The sequence below is a fragment of the Onychostoma macrolepis genome, chromosome 04 (assembly GCF_012432095.1).
Source record: "Onychostoma macrolepis isolate SWU-2019 chromosome 04, ASM1243209v1, whole genome shotgun sequence".
NCBI lineage: Eukaryota > Metazoa > Chordata > Actinopteri > Cypriniformes > Cyprinidae > Onychostoma > Onychostoma macrolepis.
In genome coordinates this window covers 9052649-9067578 of record NC_081158.1, presented here as the reverse complement: position 1 = coordinate 9067578, position 14930 = coordinate 9052649, and the positions used below count along the sequence as shown (strand labels likewise).

The 14930-nt window shown below is 37.8% G+C and overlaps 1 protein-coding gene across 4 annotated transcripts in view; it reads right to left on the bottom strand.

Moving 5' to 3' along the window:
* Positions 1–12420, bottom strand: part of LOC131538704 (NACHT, LRR and PYD domains-containing protein 12-like) — a 31097-nt gene extending 18677 nt beyond the window's left edge. Inside the window, exons 1-6 of one of the 4 annotated variants that reach the window (XM_058772743.1) lie at positions 12199–12420; positions 10870–10988; positions 10334–10615; positions 10162–10203; positions 4060–5875; positions 3711–3884 (exon numbers count right to left, since the gene is read on the bottom strand). In XM_058772743.1, coding sequence (XP_058628726.1) covers positions 3711–3884; positions 4060–5875; positions 10162–10203; positions 10334–10598 — 2297 coding nt within the window. In that variant the 5' untranslated portion in view covers positions 10599–10615; positions 10870–10988; positions 12199–12420. Of the gene's footprint in view, positions 1–3710; positions 3885–4059; positions 5876–6153; positions 6346–10161; positions 10206–10333; positions 10616–10869; positions 10989–12198 lie in introns of those variants that run through there. The other 3 variants (XM_058772742.1, XM_058772744.1, XM_058772745.1) reach the window with 3 other exon arrangements.
* Between the last annotated feature and the right edge of the window lie 2510 nt (positions 12421–14930).

Sequence of the window (14930 nt, the reverse complement as noted above, 5' to 3'; positions counted from 1 at the left end):
TGCCGTTCCCGATCCCGGTGAATCCAGTCTTCTAATCACGGCCAGGAGTGCCGTTCCCGATCCTGGAGAATCCCGTTCTCCAGTCACGGCCAGGAGTGCCGTTCCCAATCTCATTGAATCCAGTCTTCTAATCACGGCCAGGAGTGCCGTTCCCAGCCCAGGAGAGGCTCCCGTTCCCCACCCGAGCCCAGGAGAGGCTTTAGACCCCGAGTCAAGCCCAGGAGGGGCTCCAGTTCCCAAGCCGAGCCCAGGAGTGGCTCCAGTTCCCCAGCCGAGCCCAGGAGAGGCTTTAGACCCCGAGTCAAGCCCAGGAGGGGCTCCAGTTCCCCAGCCGAGCCCAGGAGAGGCTTTAGACCCCGAGTCAAGCCCAGGAGGGGCTCCAGTTCCCAAGCCGAACCCAGGAGAGGCTCCAGTTCCCAAGCAGAGCCCAGGAGAGGCTTCAGACCCCGAGTCAAGCCCAGGAGGGGCTTCAGTTCCCCAGCAGAGCCCAGGAGGGGCTTCAGTTCCCCAGCCGAGCCCAGGAGAGGCCCCAGTTCCCAAGCGCCCGCCAGAAGGGGACTTCCCCAAGAAAATTTTGGGGGGGTGCCATATAGTCAGTGCCTGTGTGGCCGGGCCAAGGACCAAGGCCACAGAGTCCGCTGATCCGCCATGGCCTTCCGAGTCCGCTGATCCTCCATGGATCCCGGAATGGGCGCCACCCTGGAGGCCGTCCATCCCCGGACTCTGGCCCTTGAGGTCTCCAGAGCCCCCACCCCCCCTCCCCGTTGGACTTTGTACGGCGCAGGACGCACCTTTGGGGAGGGGGGAGTAATGTCACAGATTCACCTGCCTCACCAGCTGTATCACCTCATACACCCGTTCACCATCGGTAATCACTCTCACCTGACCGCCATCAAGGAATCCTCTACACCTGTTGCCACCAATCAAGCTCCCTATATGACTTCACTCAATCCATTCCCTCACTGTCTAGTCACAAGGTAGCAAGCTATTCTCTGGTTGCCTTCCACCTCTTGCCTCAAGCACTGCCGGTCTGCCATTTGCCCACCAAGGAAAGGCCGAGGGCCCAGATAAGACTCTTTATTCTGCTTCCCCTGATGTTTGAGTTACTATTTACATTATCTTTGAGTTGTGAATAAATTACTTACCTGCACGCCAGAACCCCCTTGTCTGCCTACTTGACCAGAGTGTTACACATATATACATTTCTGTGAGATGGTGTGTGTGATATAGTTTGTTACTGTATATAATAACAATAAGCCAGGGTTCAATAAGGAAATTAAAACTTTATGGAGAGAGAAACATAAGGCATTTAAGAGTGGGGACAAAGAGCTTTATAAAACCATCAAATGTGACTTTGAAAAAGCAGTCAAAAAGGTAAAAGGTCTTTATAAGCGTAATTTGGAAAATAAACTGATGACTAGAGACACTTATGATGTTTGGAGGAGTCTTGAGGAGATTACAGGCTATAAGAGAATAGCCCAAGTCATCTCTGATGACATTACATTGCCAGATGAACTTAACACGTTCTACAGTTATTTTAGCCCAATGGTACAGGTTGGTCAGCTAATGCTGCCTTCCTGGCCCAGTTCTATGACTCCATCTTTTAAGATAGAAGAACATGAAGTTGGGAACCTGTTGAGGAGACAGAATTGCAGGAAGACAGCTGGCCCTGATGCCATATCACCTGCTACTTTCAAATGGGGTGTCTTTTCTCTTGCTCCTGTTTTTACCAAGATATTTAATTGGTTGTTAAGAGTGTGTAGAGTTCCAACTTGTTTTAAAGCAGCTATAATTATTCCTGTGCCAAAAAAAGCCGCATATTAGCTGCTTAGATGATTACAGACCAGTGGCTCTAACATCGGTCATAATGATAATCTTTGAGAGATTGGAATTGAAGAATATAATTTCAATTGTTTGTCTGGATTCTTACCAATTCGCTGATGAGACTAATAAGTCAGTCGATGACACTGTTGCTCTGTGTCTTCATTCAATCCTACAACACCTTGAGACTCCTAGCACTTATGTCAGGGCTCTTTTTGTGGATTATAAATCTGCATTTAATACAATTGATCCAGTGAAACTCTTTGTTAAATTGGAGCAATTGGGAGTTCATCATTTCCTTGCCTTGTGGATTTTCTGCAGAATAGACCACAGGTAGTCAAAATTAACAACATGATTTCGAGAGATGGACGAGATTCACATTCAACTGTCTTTATTATTCCAAATAAAGCCAAACAGGAACAAGCAGAAAACAAACACGTAGCAAGGGGTTTGATGCACAATACCGGACATGTGTCATAGAAAGTGTGCTGACTTTCTCAATAATAGTGTGGTTATTCTGTTCAACAAAAAAGTCAGATTCGCAGTACAGTGTGGACTGCCTCAAATATTATAGGCTGTGATCTGCCCTCCATTGATGACATTTATGTCTCACGTTTGCAGAAAAAAGGCTTAACAATTCTTAGAGATTCCACACATCCGGCCAGACATTGTTTTATTCCTTTACCCTCAGGCAGACGACTTAGAGCAATTAAAACTAAATCTGCACGCTTTTTGAACAGTACCTATTGTAGGATGGTCCATGTTTTAAACTTTTCTGGCACTTATGCATCTGTATCTCATTCTTTATAATGGTTGGAATAATTTATGTATGTATGTAGAAATGTGTTTGTGTTTGAGCTCACCAAGAAATTCCAGACAATTACGTTGTTTGGCAATAATATAAATAAATAAAAAGTATGTTTAACTTTGGGCATAGGCTTACTGTATTTGTACATTTTAAGAATCTCTTAATACTAATGCAATTAATAACGATAAAAATTGGTTTTAAGCACTTAATGACATTTTTCGATATACCATGACCTAACCTAAAGTGAGAACTATTTGCGGTTAAGTTGTTTACAAAGCATTATCTAACACTTCATATATGAGCTAACTGAACAATAAAAATGTGTTAATTGCAGTGATAATGAATGAAGAAATCACTGTTTTTATACAGTCTATTAATGTATTAACAACAGTTTAGAAACTATTGATTAGCTATAGTTTGCAAATAATTTGTAAATACTTTATTACTGTATACTTATTATAAAGTGTTACCACTTTATCCATTAAAATGTCATAAGTAACTTAAGCAAATACAAATGTCACAACATCTCCAAGGCCTGAATAATGCCTCAGGGTCAACTCCTGAGGGTTAAGCTAATAACTCTTCTGTGCATTTGTGCTCAACACTGCAGCAAATTATTCATGAATCAAACTGATCTAGTTCAGCTCACTGACTCAATGATCTGGTCACAGTCGTGGTCAAGTTGTAAACACACTGAATCCATCCTATTGAAATGAGACAAGAGCCAAGAATAATATGATCCTCAGAGCTGAGGATTTTACTGATGAAGTAAAAATAAAGGTATTGTAATAATTAAATTAATAAGGAAGGGAACATGTTTTTAAATGAACATGAAAGTTCATTCTCATAAATGGAACACTGCATAACAAAATTTCAGGTTATCCAGGATAGTTGGGAACTCTGACTGTTTTCTCATCAGGTTTTTTGAGTAGGCATTTCCTGCCTTGTGTTCTTGGAGAAAATGCCACTGATACAGTCATACTACAATATAGATAGGGGAAATATCTGCTAGCTATAGTTATGAAACACCTATTTATCCACATATTTGAACATAGTGATTCAGTGAATGTGAATGTCAAACCTCAGTATGTTCAGTCGACAGTGTGGACTCTTCAGTCCTTCATAAATCAGCTTCACTCCTGAACCCTGCAGGTGATTTCTTCTCAGGTCCAGCTCTGTCAGATGGGAGTTTGATGATTGTAGAGCAAAAGACACAGTTTCACAGCATGTTTCATCAAAACCACAGCTGTCAAATCTGCCAAAACAGAATGTTTTTAGCTAAATTATTTTCTGATGTTCAGTTTTTCTGCAAAAACATATTGTACTTTTCATAATCGGCGGAAATATTTCACATAGTATTCTGACATTTAATTGTTTAGTGATGTAGAACAAAACCTTTAATTGAACAGCAGTCGTGTGAAATTACTCACAGTGCTTTTCTGCAGCATCTTACAGCTGGAATGAGTCTTGTGTAGTTTGAAGATGACGACGTGAACCTCTTTGGGTTGAACTCATCCAGCACCTTCTCTGACATCAGCAGTATGTAGGTCAGCACTGTGCACATTGAAGATGAGAGGTCTCTTCCTGGATGTTCATCTGAACTGAGGTAACTCTGGATTTCCTCATATAATGAATGATCTTTGAGCTCAAGTAAGCAGTAGAATAGGTTGACTGAAGTTTCATCTGAGATGTCCTGTTTTTGTAATTGTTTAATGTGTGGACTTATTTTTCTGATGCTCACACTAGTGTCTTTAGTGTGCGTGATCAGGCCTTTGAGCAGATTTTGACTGGATTCCAGTGAAATTCCCATCAGAAACCGCAGGAACAGGTCCAGATGTCCTCTCTCACTCTGCATTGCTTTATCAGTTGCTCTCTTTGTTAAGTCATGAAATTTGATTTTTCTAAAAAAGAATTTAAGCTTTTGTGTGACTGTCGTTTGTGAATCTTCAAAGAAAAACTGAAGCTCTCGCTTGTTCTTGTTCAGGTAACAGACGAACACATGCACTGCAGCAAGAAACTCTTGAACACTCAGATGCACAAAGCAGAAGACCTTTTTCTTATAAAGTCCAACTTCCTTCTTAAAGATCTCAGCTATCATTCCTGTGAACTCAGCATCTTTACACACATTTATACCACAATCTCTCAGATCTTCCTCATAGAACACAATGTTTTCCTTCTTCAGCTGTTCAAATGCTAGCTTGGCTAATTTCAGAATCATTTTTCTATTTAATTGTAAGTGCTCTGAAGATTCTCTTTCTTGTTGTTCACCATATTTCTGACTCTTCATGTTCATCTGTATCCGCAGGAAGTGGATGTACATTTCAGTGAGTGTTGTGCTGATGTTCTCTGCATTGTTCTCAATGAGAATATCCTGAAGTACTGTGGCTGTGATCCAGCAGAACACAGGAATGTGGCACATGATATAGAGACTACGAGCCGTCTTAATGTGTGAAATGATTCTGGAGGCCAGACTTTTATCTGTGATTCTCTTTCTGAAGTACTCATCCTTCTGTTGGTCAGTGAATCCTCGCACCTCTGTGAACAAACCCACACAGCGTGAAGGGATCTGATTGGCTGCTGCTGGGCGTGAGGTCACCCAGACAAGAGCTGATGGAAGCAGATCACCTTTGACCAGATTTGTAAACAGCACATCTACAGATGCTCTTTCCTCAAGAGTGATCAGTGTTTCGCTGCTAAATTTCAATGGCATCAAGTCCATTGAACTCTCATCAAGTCCATCAAATATAAATGCTAGCTTACATTCCTCATATAACTTTGATTTCTCCAGATTCTTCAATACAGGATAAAATTTGAACAGAAACTCATGGAGATTGACTTCTCTGTCTTTAATCATGTTGATTTCTCTGAATGGAAGCAAGAACACACAGTCTATATCCTGATTGGTGTTTCCTTCTGCCCAGTCCAGGATGAACTTGTGCACAGAGACAGTTTTTCCAATGCCAGCGACTCCCTTGGTCAGCACAATCTTCTCCTCATTGTTTTTCCTCAGTTCAGTAAATATATCATTGCATTTGATTGGTTTGTCGTGTGTTTTTTTGTTCTTGAAAGCATCATCAATCTTCAGAATCTCATGTTCCTTATTGACATCTTTCATATGTCCCTCTGTGATGAACAGTTCTGTGTAAACAGCCTTGAGATCTGTGTCATTTTCTTTGTTGCCCTCAAAAATATATTTTGCCTTTCTCTTCATGTTGTTTTTGTGAGTTTTCAAGAATTTTTGCAGCTCTACATTTAAAAACAAATAAGAGACAGAAAAACAAAAAAAAGCATTAAATAAATGTAAAAAAATATTTTTTTCATATCAGCATGATTATCCTTATTATTATTAATCTGATTCAGACAGATTAAATTCATACTGCTGAAAACAGCAGTCCATCCCTACATCGCTAACAATTTTACAATTTTGGTTTGGTCTTGAATGATTCATTCATTTTGAATGATTCGTTCATTTTGAACAAATCTTTAGCACAGTACAAGCTCTCGTGAGTGATGATATGTCTCACCAGATGCGCAAGATCATCCCCCTCATTCTTGCGCTCAATATTTTTTCACCTGTTTGCTTTTGCTCATGTGAACTCTTATTTTTGGCAGTCATGGTGCGGGACTTGCCGTTTTAATGATCTCAAACGCCATTGGTTACTTCCCCTTTTCCAGAAGTCAGCTGTGATTGGATGCCTGTGATTATCAATCAAGACCTGAAGCGGGAAAAGTTTGGCGGTCAAGATTCAGCAAGATGGATTCTCCAAGAGAGGTATGTAGTGTTTGCCAAATTTTAATTTTATTTTAACATATGTTTAGTACGTTACCCATTAACTAAACTAATATAGTGAGCCAGAAAGAGAATTGATTAGTTCTTCTCTTGAGTCTTTGGGTTTTTCGAGTCGTTCATTCATCACGTGCCAGCCCATAAGCTTAACCTATGCGGTCTGAGCCGGAAAGAGAATTGATAATAATAACCAACTCTTTATTACCTTCGTTACCACATTCAGAGTTATGGAAAAGAACCATCATGACAGAAATTCACACATTTAAAAATGTGAATGAAATAAAAAGCTACAATTTGAGACCAGAAACGCATCACATAACAAAAGTAAATAATAATGATAATAATAATAACTATGCACCCATTTGTAAGGAAGCTTGTAAATTAACTAATAGACTACTTGCACTAAGCGTCGTTACGCACTTCCGTTTTGAAATATTAGGGCTCAATTATTTCCGCTTATGTATATTGTGTGCTGTAATCATCTAGTTGACTTAAAAGCCTAATAAAATGAGAATTCGTGGATGATTTCAAAATCCGGATATTTTCAGAGACAGGAGAAGACATATTCTAATGATTACTGTGTACAGAATTTTCCAAACTCAACGGAACGTGAAGTTTTAATCCAACATAAACCGGTGGCTGGTAATCATACATGATTGTTCCACCACAGGGTATCAGTCCTCTAAACTAGTGGCCTAATAGCAACGCTGCAGTGTTTGTGAGTTCTGATGAATAAGATCAGAATGAACATTTATTTATCTGTATTAAATATGTTAGTCACTATTCTGTGTCATAATTTCACTGTATGTAGGCCTAATGCCAAAATATGAATATTCAAAGTAGTCGCACTGTCAACGTGTTACTGTAAAAATTATTTAAATGTTTAACATTGTTAAAGAAGGCAGTTACCACACATTCATTCAGCCATTTTAAACACTGGAATAAGCAGTAGGGGCTCGGAATAAGAACACCAACACACACAAACAATACAAATTAGCCATGGTTTTACTACAAATAAAAAAATTGCAATTGAAGTTAAACCATATAACCACAAAGTAACCTGGGTTTTACTACACTGGCCATAGTTTAACTTTTGTAAGCTATGTGTAGTAAAAGTACTGTTATACAAATGGTAAAAACGGAAAAAAAAACATGGCACTTTTACTATAGTAAAACCACAGTTAATTTTCGTAAGTCAAATTCATTTAAAACTGTACTTTCAACAGGTATGAAATTTGTTCAGTAAAAGAAAAATACTGTTCATGAGAAGATGAGCTGATGCGGCAGGTTAGTGTGGAAACATTTATTTATTATTCAAAATGCATATTTGGAAGGGGAATATATTTATAGCAGTGGCGAGCGGTGACTTTTTTAACAGGGTATGCTGAGTGCTAAGATTAAATAAATAAATTTTAAAAATAATAATAATATCTTTAAAATATTGCCAAGTAACATTGCAAACAACAATAAAATCACAGAAGGACTTTAACTGTAAGCGACACAAGTATACAGAAAACAAAGGTAGCCTATTGTTTCTTATTTTTTCCTGATGTTTGTTATTATTTCAAATTTTATATACATTTTTATAAACTTTTTTTTATTTATTTACTACTTAGGCATGTTGACAATAACGTCTTCAACATTGTCTATGAACAGATATGTTTTTAGTGGACTTTCAAAATTTGCTTTACTTGAGAAAGCATGAAAATATACATTTATGGTGGGTTTTTTCATATGATTTCGTTGGGTTAGTTTTGCATCAAACACAATGTAATTTCTGGCAATCGAGATCTAGCAGCAACAGCGCATTTTTCCACTTGGGTGAACGCTTCGCGGACAGCTTACCTCGCTCATGAAATCAGCCGCATACCAACAAAACACTGAGAACGCGCTACAATCCTGAGAGTCATAACCACAGAGCGGAGGCGCCAAAGCTGCGGAGAATCCGCTTACCCGGAAGCTTCCGTCACTGTCTCACTGACGTAGATTTACAGAAAATGACCATTGTTTTCAAATAAATAATTTTACATACTTATTTATTAAGCTTTAAGTCACATCTCAAATGACAAGGGATCAGCTTATAATCATGTTTATATTTATTAGCCCGTGAACTCATTCTCTCAGATGGCCTGGGTATGCGGCACGTTCGCAGCTTATATGGACGGAACGCCACTAATTTATAGGAACATTTCATCAGGCTGAAGATAATTCATGTTAACGCAGAGAATATGATTAATTGTTTTTTTTAAAGAAGTGCCAGCCCTAAAATGTAGTAAAATAATCTGCGTTCTCATGAGAAACTGTCTGTATGTAGGTGCGCTGAACGCTAACTGGAAACTCCCAAGCCAAAATAAGTAGAACGCGGAAGTAGTTGTGCAAGTAGTCCATTTCTCTATTCAATGCTGTCACGTCATGTGACAAAAGAACGAACGATTCGAAAGACTCGAGAGATGAGGCTTATTTGACTTCATGCGGCGCCGCAAAGATCGGCTGCCGCCTGACAAAATCAATGCATTCTGTTTAGAACATTTGTCCGATTTTGATCGGCGCTAACGATCACATGTGCCATCAAAGTACCGCGAGAGCAAAACAAGACCAGCCGCTGAGGTCAGGCACTGCAGTTGCTCAAAATCGTCTGCGAGAGCCTTGATGACGACACACTTTATTCTCATTGGTCAGATTCTGTAGTGACAAGCACAAGGTGTGTTGCATGTTTATGCTCACAAATCTGTGTTATTATAACAGTAAAACCTTTTTAAGTATAGTCGCACTGTTATCTTTTACTGTTTTATCAAAAACACTGATAAAAGCATATATACCCCCACTTCATTGGTATTTAAATAGTATATGTTTATGTTGAACTTTGTTCATGAACAGATGGCGCTGTATTAAGCAGTATATAAAAAGTGTTTCTGTTGATCATAAAAACGTTTCTGTGTATTTGACAAATATTGCATTTAATTCACTTTATCTGTGATAAGAGTATGGAAACACCGCGAGAGCATCACTACCGGGAGCAGAAAGTGTCTGACTTTTAATTCCGCCCCGACTGCAAGCGGCTACTCTCTCTGGCCAGTGGCAGGCTAGTGTAGTTCATCTCGAACAAGCCTATGAACTAATCAGGTCTCTTTCCAGCTCAGACTGCATTGGTCAAGTTTATGGGGCTGTCACGTGATGAACGAATGACTCAAACCCGAAGACTTGTCAGATAAGAGGTGAGGTGAGGATCATAGACTGAAGACCCAGGTAAACAATGAATTAATCTTTTCTGTTTCTTATAGCATTATTGTATTGTTTGTAGTGTGATCAACGTTTGCATAAGTACTAGACGTGTTAAGGAAGTAACACGTAACATTTTAATTATATTTTGCTAAAATGAACGAAATGACTCAAAAAGATTCGTTCATTTTGCTGAAAGAGACTCAAAGGTCCGAGTCGGTAAAATGATCCGAACTTCCCATCACTAGTGATTGTAATCATATCTCGATGATACTGAATCAATTTGGTGACAGTGCCACCTATTGGTTTACTTTAAACAGATTAATCACATTATAAGATGTTTAATTAAGGCTTTTAGACCATTGTAAACTGGGTATCACTGGGGACACACTGTTCTATTCTATATATCTGTCTAAAATCTGCTGCTGATGTGACTGGCCCTGTAATTGCTGCTTGCAGTTATATTTTCTCTTTTTTCCATTTACAGACAGTGATTGATATTTACTCCAGATATGTTGTGAATTACCTCCAGCAGGGACAGATGTCTTTATATTGCCCTCAGTCTGAGCTGTGAGAGAGAGAAAGAGAGAATTACTCACTCGGAAATATTTATCTCACAAACACATAAGCAGAGCAAAAAGGAAAACAGGTTTCACTTGTAAATAATCATGTTACAGTCACAGTGAATTAAATGTTACCTTGCTTGTGTTCATTCTCCAACTGTTCAGCCAGATCATTTTGGTTCATCTTTCTCAGGATGTCTACCATGACTTTCACAGCTTCTTCTGGTCCAAAACATTTTACCATCATATCTACTGTGTCGAGTCTATCTGCCTTTTCCAATTCAGACTTTGATATACGCTTATGATATAAATTCACTAAGTGCCACTGAAAGTCCTTCAGGTCAGCTTCTACCAGCTCCTTCAGTGAGTCCACAAGCAGTTTTTTAACAGACGCCATCATCCTTCACCAACTCACGTCTGCAGGTCAAGAAAAAGAAAACATCTGAAGTACTTCAACTCAAGTGCTCAAATTTGAATCATGAATCATCAGAAAGTTGTTTTAAGCAAATCTGATAAAATTGCTTTGAGTTTTGTTAGCAAAAAACAAACAAAAAACTGATGTAAATAATACCTCAATGCTGTCTGATCCTGTAAGTGTAGAATCAATACAGCACATGACACTTTTAAATCCATATGTTTCAGTATCTCATGTAGTAGTAGTATTTACTAACCATGAATAATGATGATGCAGATGTTTCTCCAGTTAACTGTCTTGATCAGAAGTTCTGAAACGTTCAATTCTGCATGTTTATAGGACTCTGGAGGGGGACGTTTTCTTCAGAACTTAAACCTGTTAAACCAGAACAATTTAAGAAAGCTTGAGATGAGAGTAAACCATGTGGAGAATCACTGTCTGCCATCAACAGACCCACACACAACATATCTGACAAACCATTGAGTGAAATAATTGACAAATTACAGGTAAAAAACAGACAAAACAACACTGACAAACAGGAATGCACCAATCATGATTTCTGATGGCTGATTACACTATTTCAAAAACAAATGGGCTGATTCTAAAACTGGTTTCCAATTTTAAGCAAATTTGAAACTAATTTATTTGTTGTTGAGGTAATGCTGCTTATTAAACACTACTGTAACAGCAGTATATGGAGGTAAGATGAATAGAAAATGGCATTGAAACTTTTTTGAAAACAGTCAGTTGCTTTCTGATTAAACCCTTTAATAATAATTTATAATGCATTATACATGAAGGGTTTAAGTAAAGTGTTACCAAAATATGCTATTTTCACTTAGTGTAAATCAAGCATCTAATTGCTATTTACACTTTTTTGCCTGTGTCTCTGGCCAGTGTCTTGTACAATAATAAACCTGCGTTTCTTCTGGTTAGGTAAAAACCTCTAGGTTATATAGCCAAGACAGCATAAATTATAACACTGCTATATTAAAGTCCTTTAATAGAAGAGATATAGTCCTCAGTTCATGTTACATGTCAGCTTGATCACTGAGTCATAGCCACTTTTTTAAGTACATACCAAAAAAAAAAAAAGTGTTTGATGGCTTTTTTATGCAGATGAAATTTCTCTTAGAAAATTAACAATTTTATAGTGTCATCAACTACAGAAAATACAGTGTTCTAGTCCAAACCAATGTCATGGGTGTATCTGTTGTGTTGAAATGTTTCTAGAAGCACATATTCATTTTGAGTAGTTGCAAGAGGAAAATAAATGTAGAAGTGTTTCTGACTCAAGATTACACAAAGAACATAAAGGTGATATTCTCCTTATAGTAATTAAGAAAGACAATGCATGAGTAATATCTTTGACTGAAATACATTTTACATTTCATATTACTTAGTGTAAAACAACCAATGGGGTAACAACAGTAGGCTACTTTAAAATCATCATTATATCAGTTATATAAAAGTTTGAAAAGAACATTAGAGTGAAACATGTTACATTCTTGTAATCCCTATTTGTCCATATTAATCATGTTTCTTGAGTGCTTCACGATGAAGTTAGTATTTTATGCTTACTTACATTAATAAGGAAGTGCCTTTGTGCTCCACAGCTAAAGACTTGCTTTGATCAAAATGTTCAGCTACTAGACAAGTTCTCAAAGTATCCTTGTTTTTTATGTACATGTATATTCCCACATCAGCCAATTATAAAAACAGTTTGATGATCAGTTTTTTTTTTTTTTTAATCAAGTGTTAACACTGCATATAAAACAATTTGCTTTCACTTTCGTTTTGCCAGCAAGGTTGCCAAATCTGTCTGGGAAAAAATACACTTCATCATTGTCATAGTTTTTGACCAAATGATCAGGTATAAGTAATTTAAAATGACTCAACTAATTAGAATACTTCATAAGACCATTAAAAAAAACATTTTTAGTGAATTGTTGGCCTTCTGGAAAGTATGTTAATTTACTGTATATGTACTCAATACTTGGTAGGGGCTCCTTTTGCTTTAATTACTGCCTCAATTCGGCGTGTCATGGAGGTGATCAGTTTGTGGCACTGCTGAGGTGGTATGGAAGCCCAGGATTCTTTGACAGTGGCCTTCAGCTCATCTGCATTGTTGGGTCTTGTGTCTCTCATCTTCCTCTTGACAATACCCCATAGATTCTCTATGGGGTTCAGGTCAGGCGAGTTTTCTGGCCAATCAAGCACATTAACCCCCTGGGGTCGACAAACGCATATATGCGTTTTGAGGCAGATTTTCCTGATAAGGCCGAAATGAGCTTGAATTACTCTGTCGTTTTTGATCGTACAGATAAGAGCAATACACCATTCGAATCTGTAAGGGGTCTACTTTTATTTGTATACACTCATAATAACAACTAAACTTTGTGCTTCTGAAGAATAAAGAAAACAAACAGGGTGCGCTCTCTGTCTTCTCCGTCTCCACGAACTGTTTTTAGAAACACGTCACTAAAATGAACTGTAACTCAGCAAATACTTCACACAGAGACATGGGAGTTATATCTATAGAAAGCTTGAAGTGTCTACTTTGAAATGAAGTTTACACATTCTGTGATGAAGTAATCCGTATAAAACCAACACGATGTTCAATCTTTCCCGTCTGACTCATTATCTCTAATGTGACCCCGCCCTCGCGCGGCTCGCGCTGTTCATATGTAAATAGCCACGTGGTAAGTGCGCGCGTGCAAACGCCCAACAACACAAACAAAGAGGAGGTCCTTCATCGCGGCTACTGTTCGTTTCTGGAAGAAGATGCACTGAGTAAAGGCAGGATTTCCCTCGAAAGAAGAACACGATTTCATCCAGCAGAGGAGATGAGTAAGTAATGTTTCTTTTTTACATTAGTTACCGTGTTATTGTGACATAAACTTGAACAGATCTACTAACATTTAGCTGGGTTTTCCCCCAAACGACAACATGATGAATGCTACGCCTCTAAGAATGTTTAGACCATGTTTATTATTAATACTCTGTTCACAAATAGATTTTAATAGCGTGCTAAACAATAATAATTAGTTTCTCAGATATAAAATATAATTTTTTATAGTACAAAGTACATCCTTTTATTGTACAAAGCATGCTTGAGTCTGTGGCTACAGAATCATATCATAGGCTACTATAAAATCATACATACTAGACTGTATGACTACAAAATCATAGTTGGGTTTTTCCCAAACTATAATTCCTGACTACAATGTTTGAAATCGTGTAAAACATTTTGAATATGATAGGCAGTTCATTGTATTTAAATTTCTTACAGCGCAATGATGTTTTCATGCTCTATATAAAACAATAAAAGTAATATGAGTGTACACTGTAACATGATGAATGCTACGAGTCTAAGTATGTTTAGTACATGTTTATTATTAATAGCCTACTCTGTTCAGAAATAGATTTGAATAACGTGCTAAACAATAATAATTAGTGTCTCAGATATAAGATTTCTTTCTCTTTTTTATGATAGTGATATATATGATATTTATGATATATATACAGATGTTCCTGGTATTAACATGCTCACAAATGTTTTTTTTGTTTGTATTTTGAATCAGATACCAGCACCAGATGTATCCTGATGTCTCTTCAAACTGTTTTCCTCTGAGAGCGCTGTACCAACATCAGATGTTCAACTACACTGATATTCTATGTCAAAACAAGCTCCTTTTCTATTGATTGTTTTTTTTTCTTCTTGAATCCATGGAAAGAAGTAGAAACACTTAAATAACACACGTAAATATCAGGTATGATTTACTTGTTTCACTTGTTGAACAGAATCTGCTGCAGGAATGACTCAAAGTCTGTTCACATCTCTGTGGTTAGATCAGTGTGCACAATAATGTGTCTTTGACCTTCATTATGTATGTTTTGATTATACTGTGTTGTAAATAAAATACAAATAATTTAAAAAACCCTTTTTTTCAATCTCCTCACATTCTCTCTTACCTGCCTCAAAGTCACAGTCACACTGATGGGCCATTAGGGGCCCATAGGGGAGGGCCCTTTGTCCCTCAGGTGAGACTCACTTAATATTCATGGCCATTGCCACTCCCTCGCATATAGACCCTCGATGACAAAACATGTCTTGAAAATTTTAAATCAATATATTGTTTTCTGTGAATGAGTAAGCAGAATGATTTTCACATAATTCTGAAGTAAATATTCTAGCCTACAAGACTGATTACTCAAAAGTCTTGTTCAGGACTATTTAGTGTGGGTTTTATGGCCTTATTTCAGCTACATTTTTTTTCCCAAAACTTACAAACGACGCATAATATTTTTTTTCTA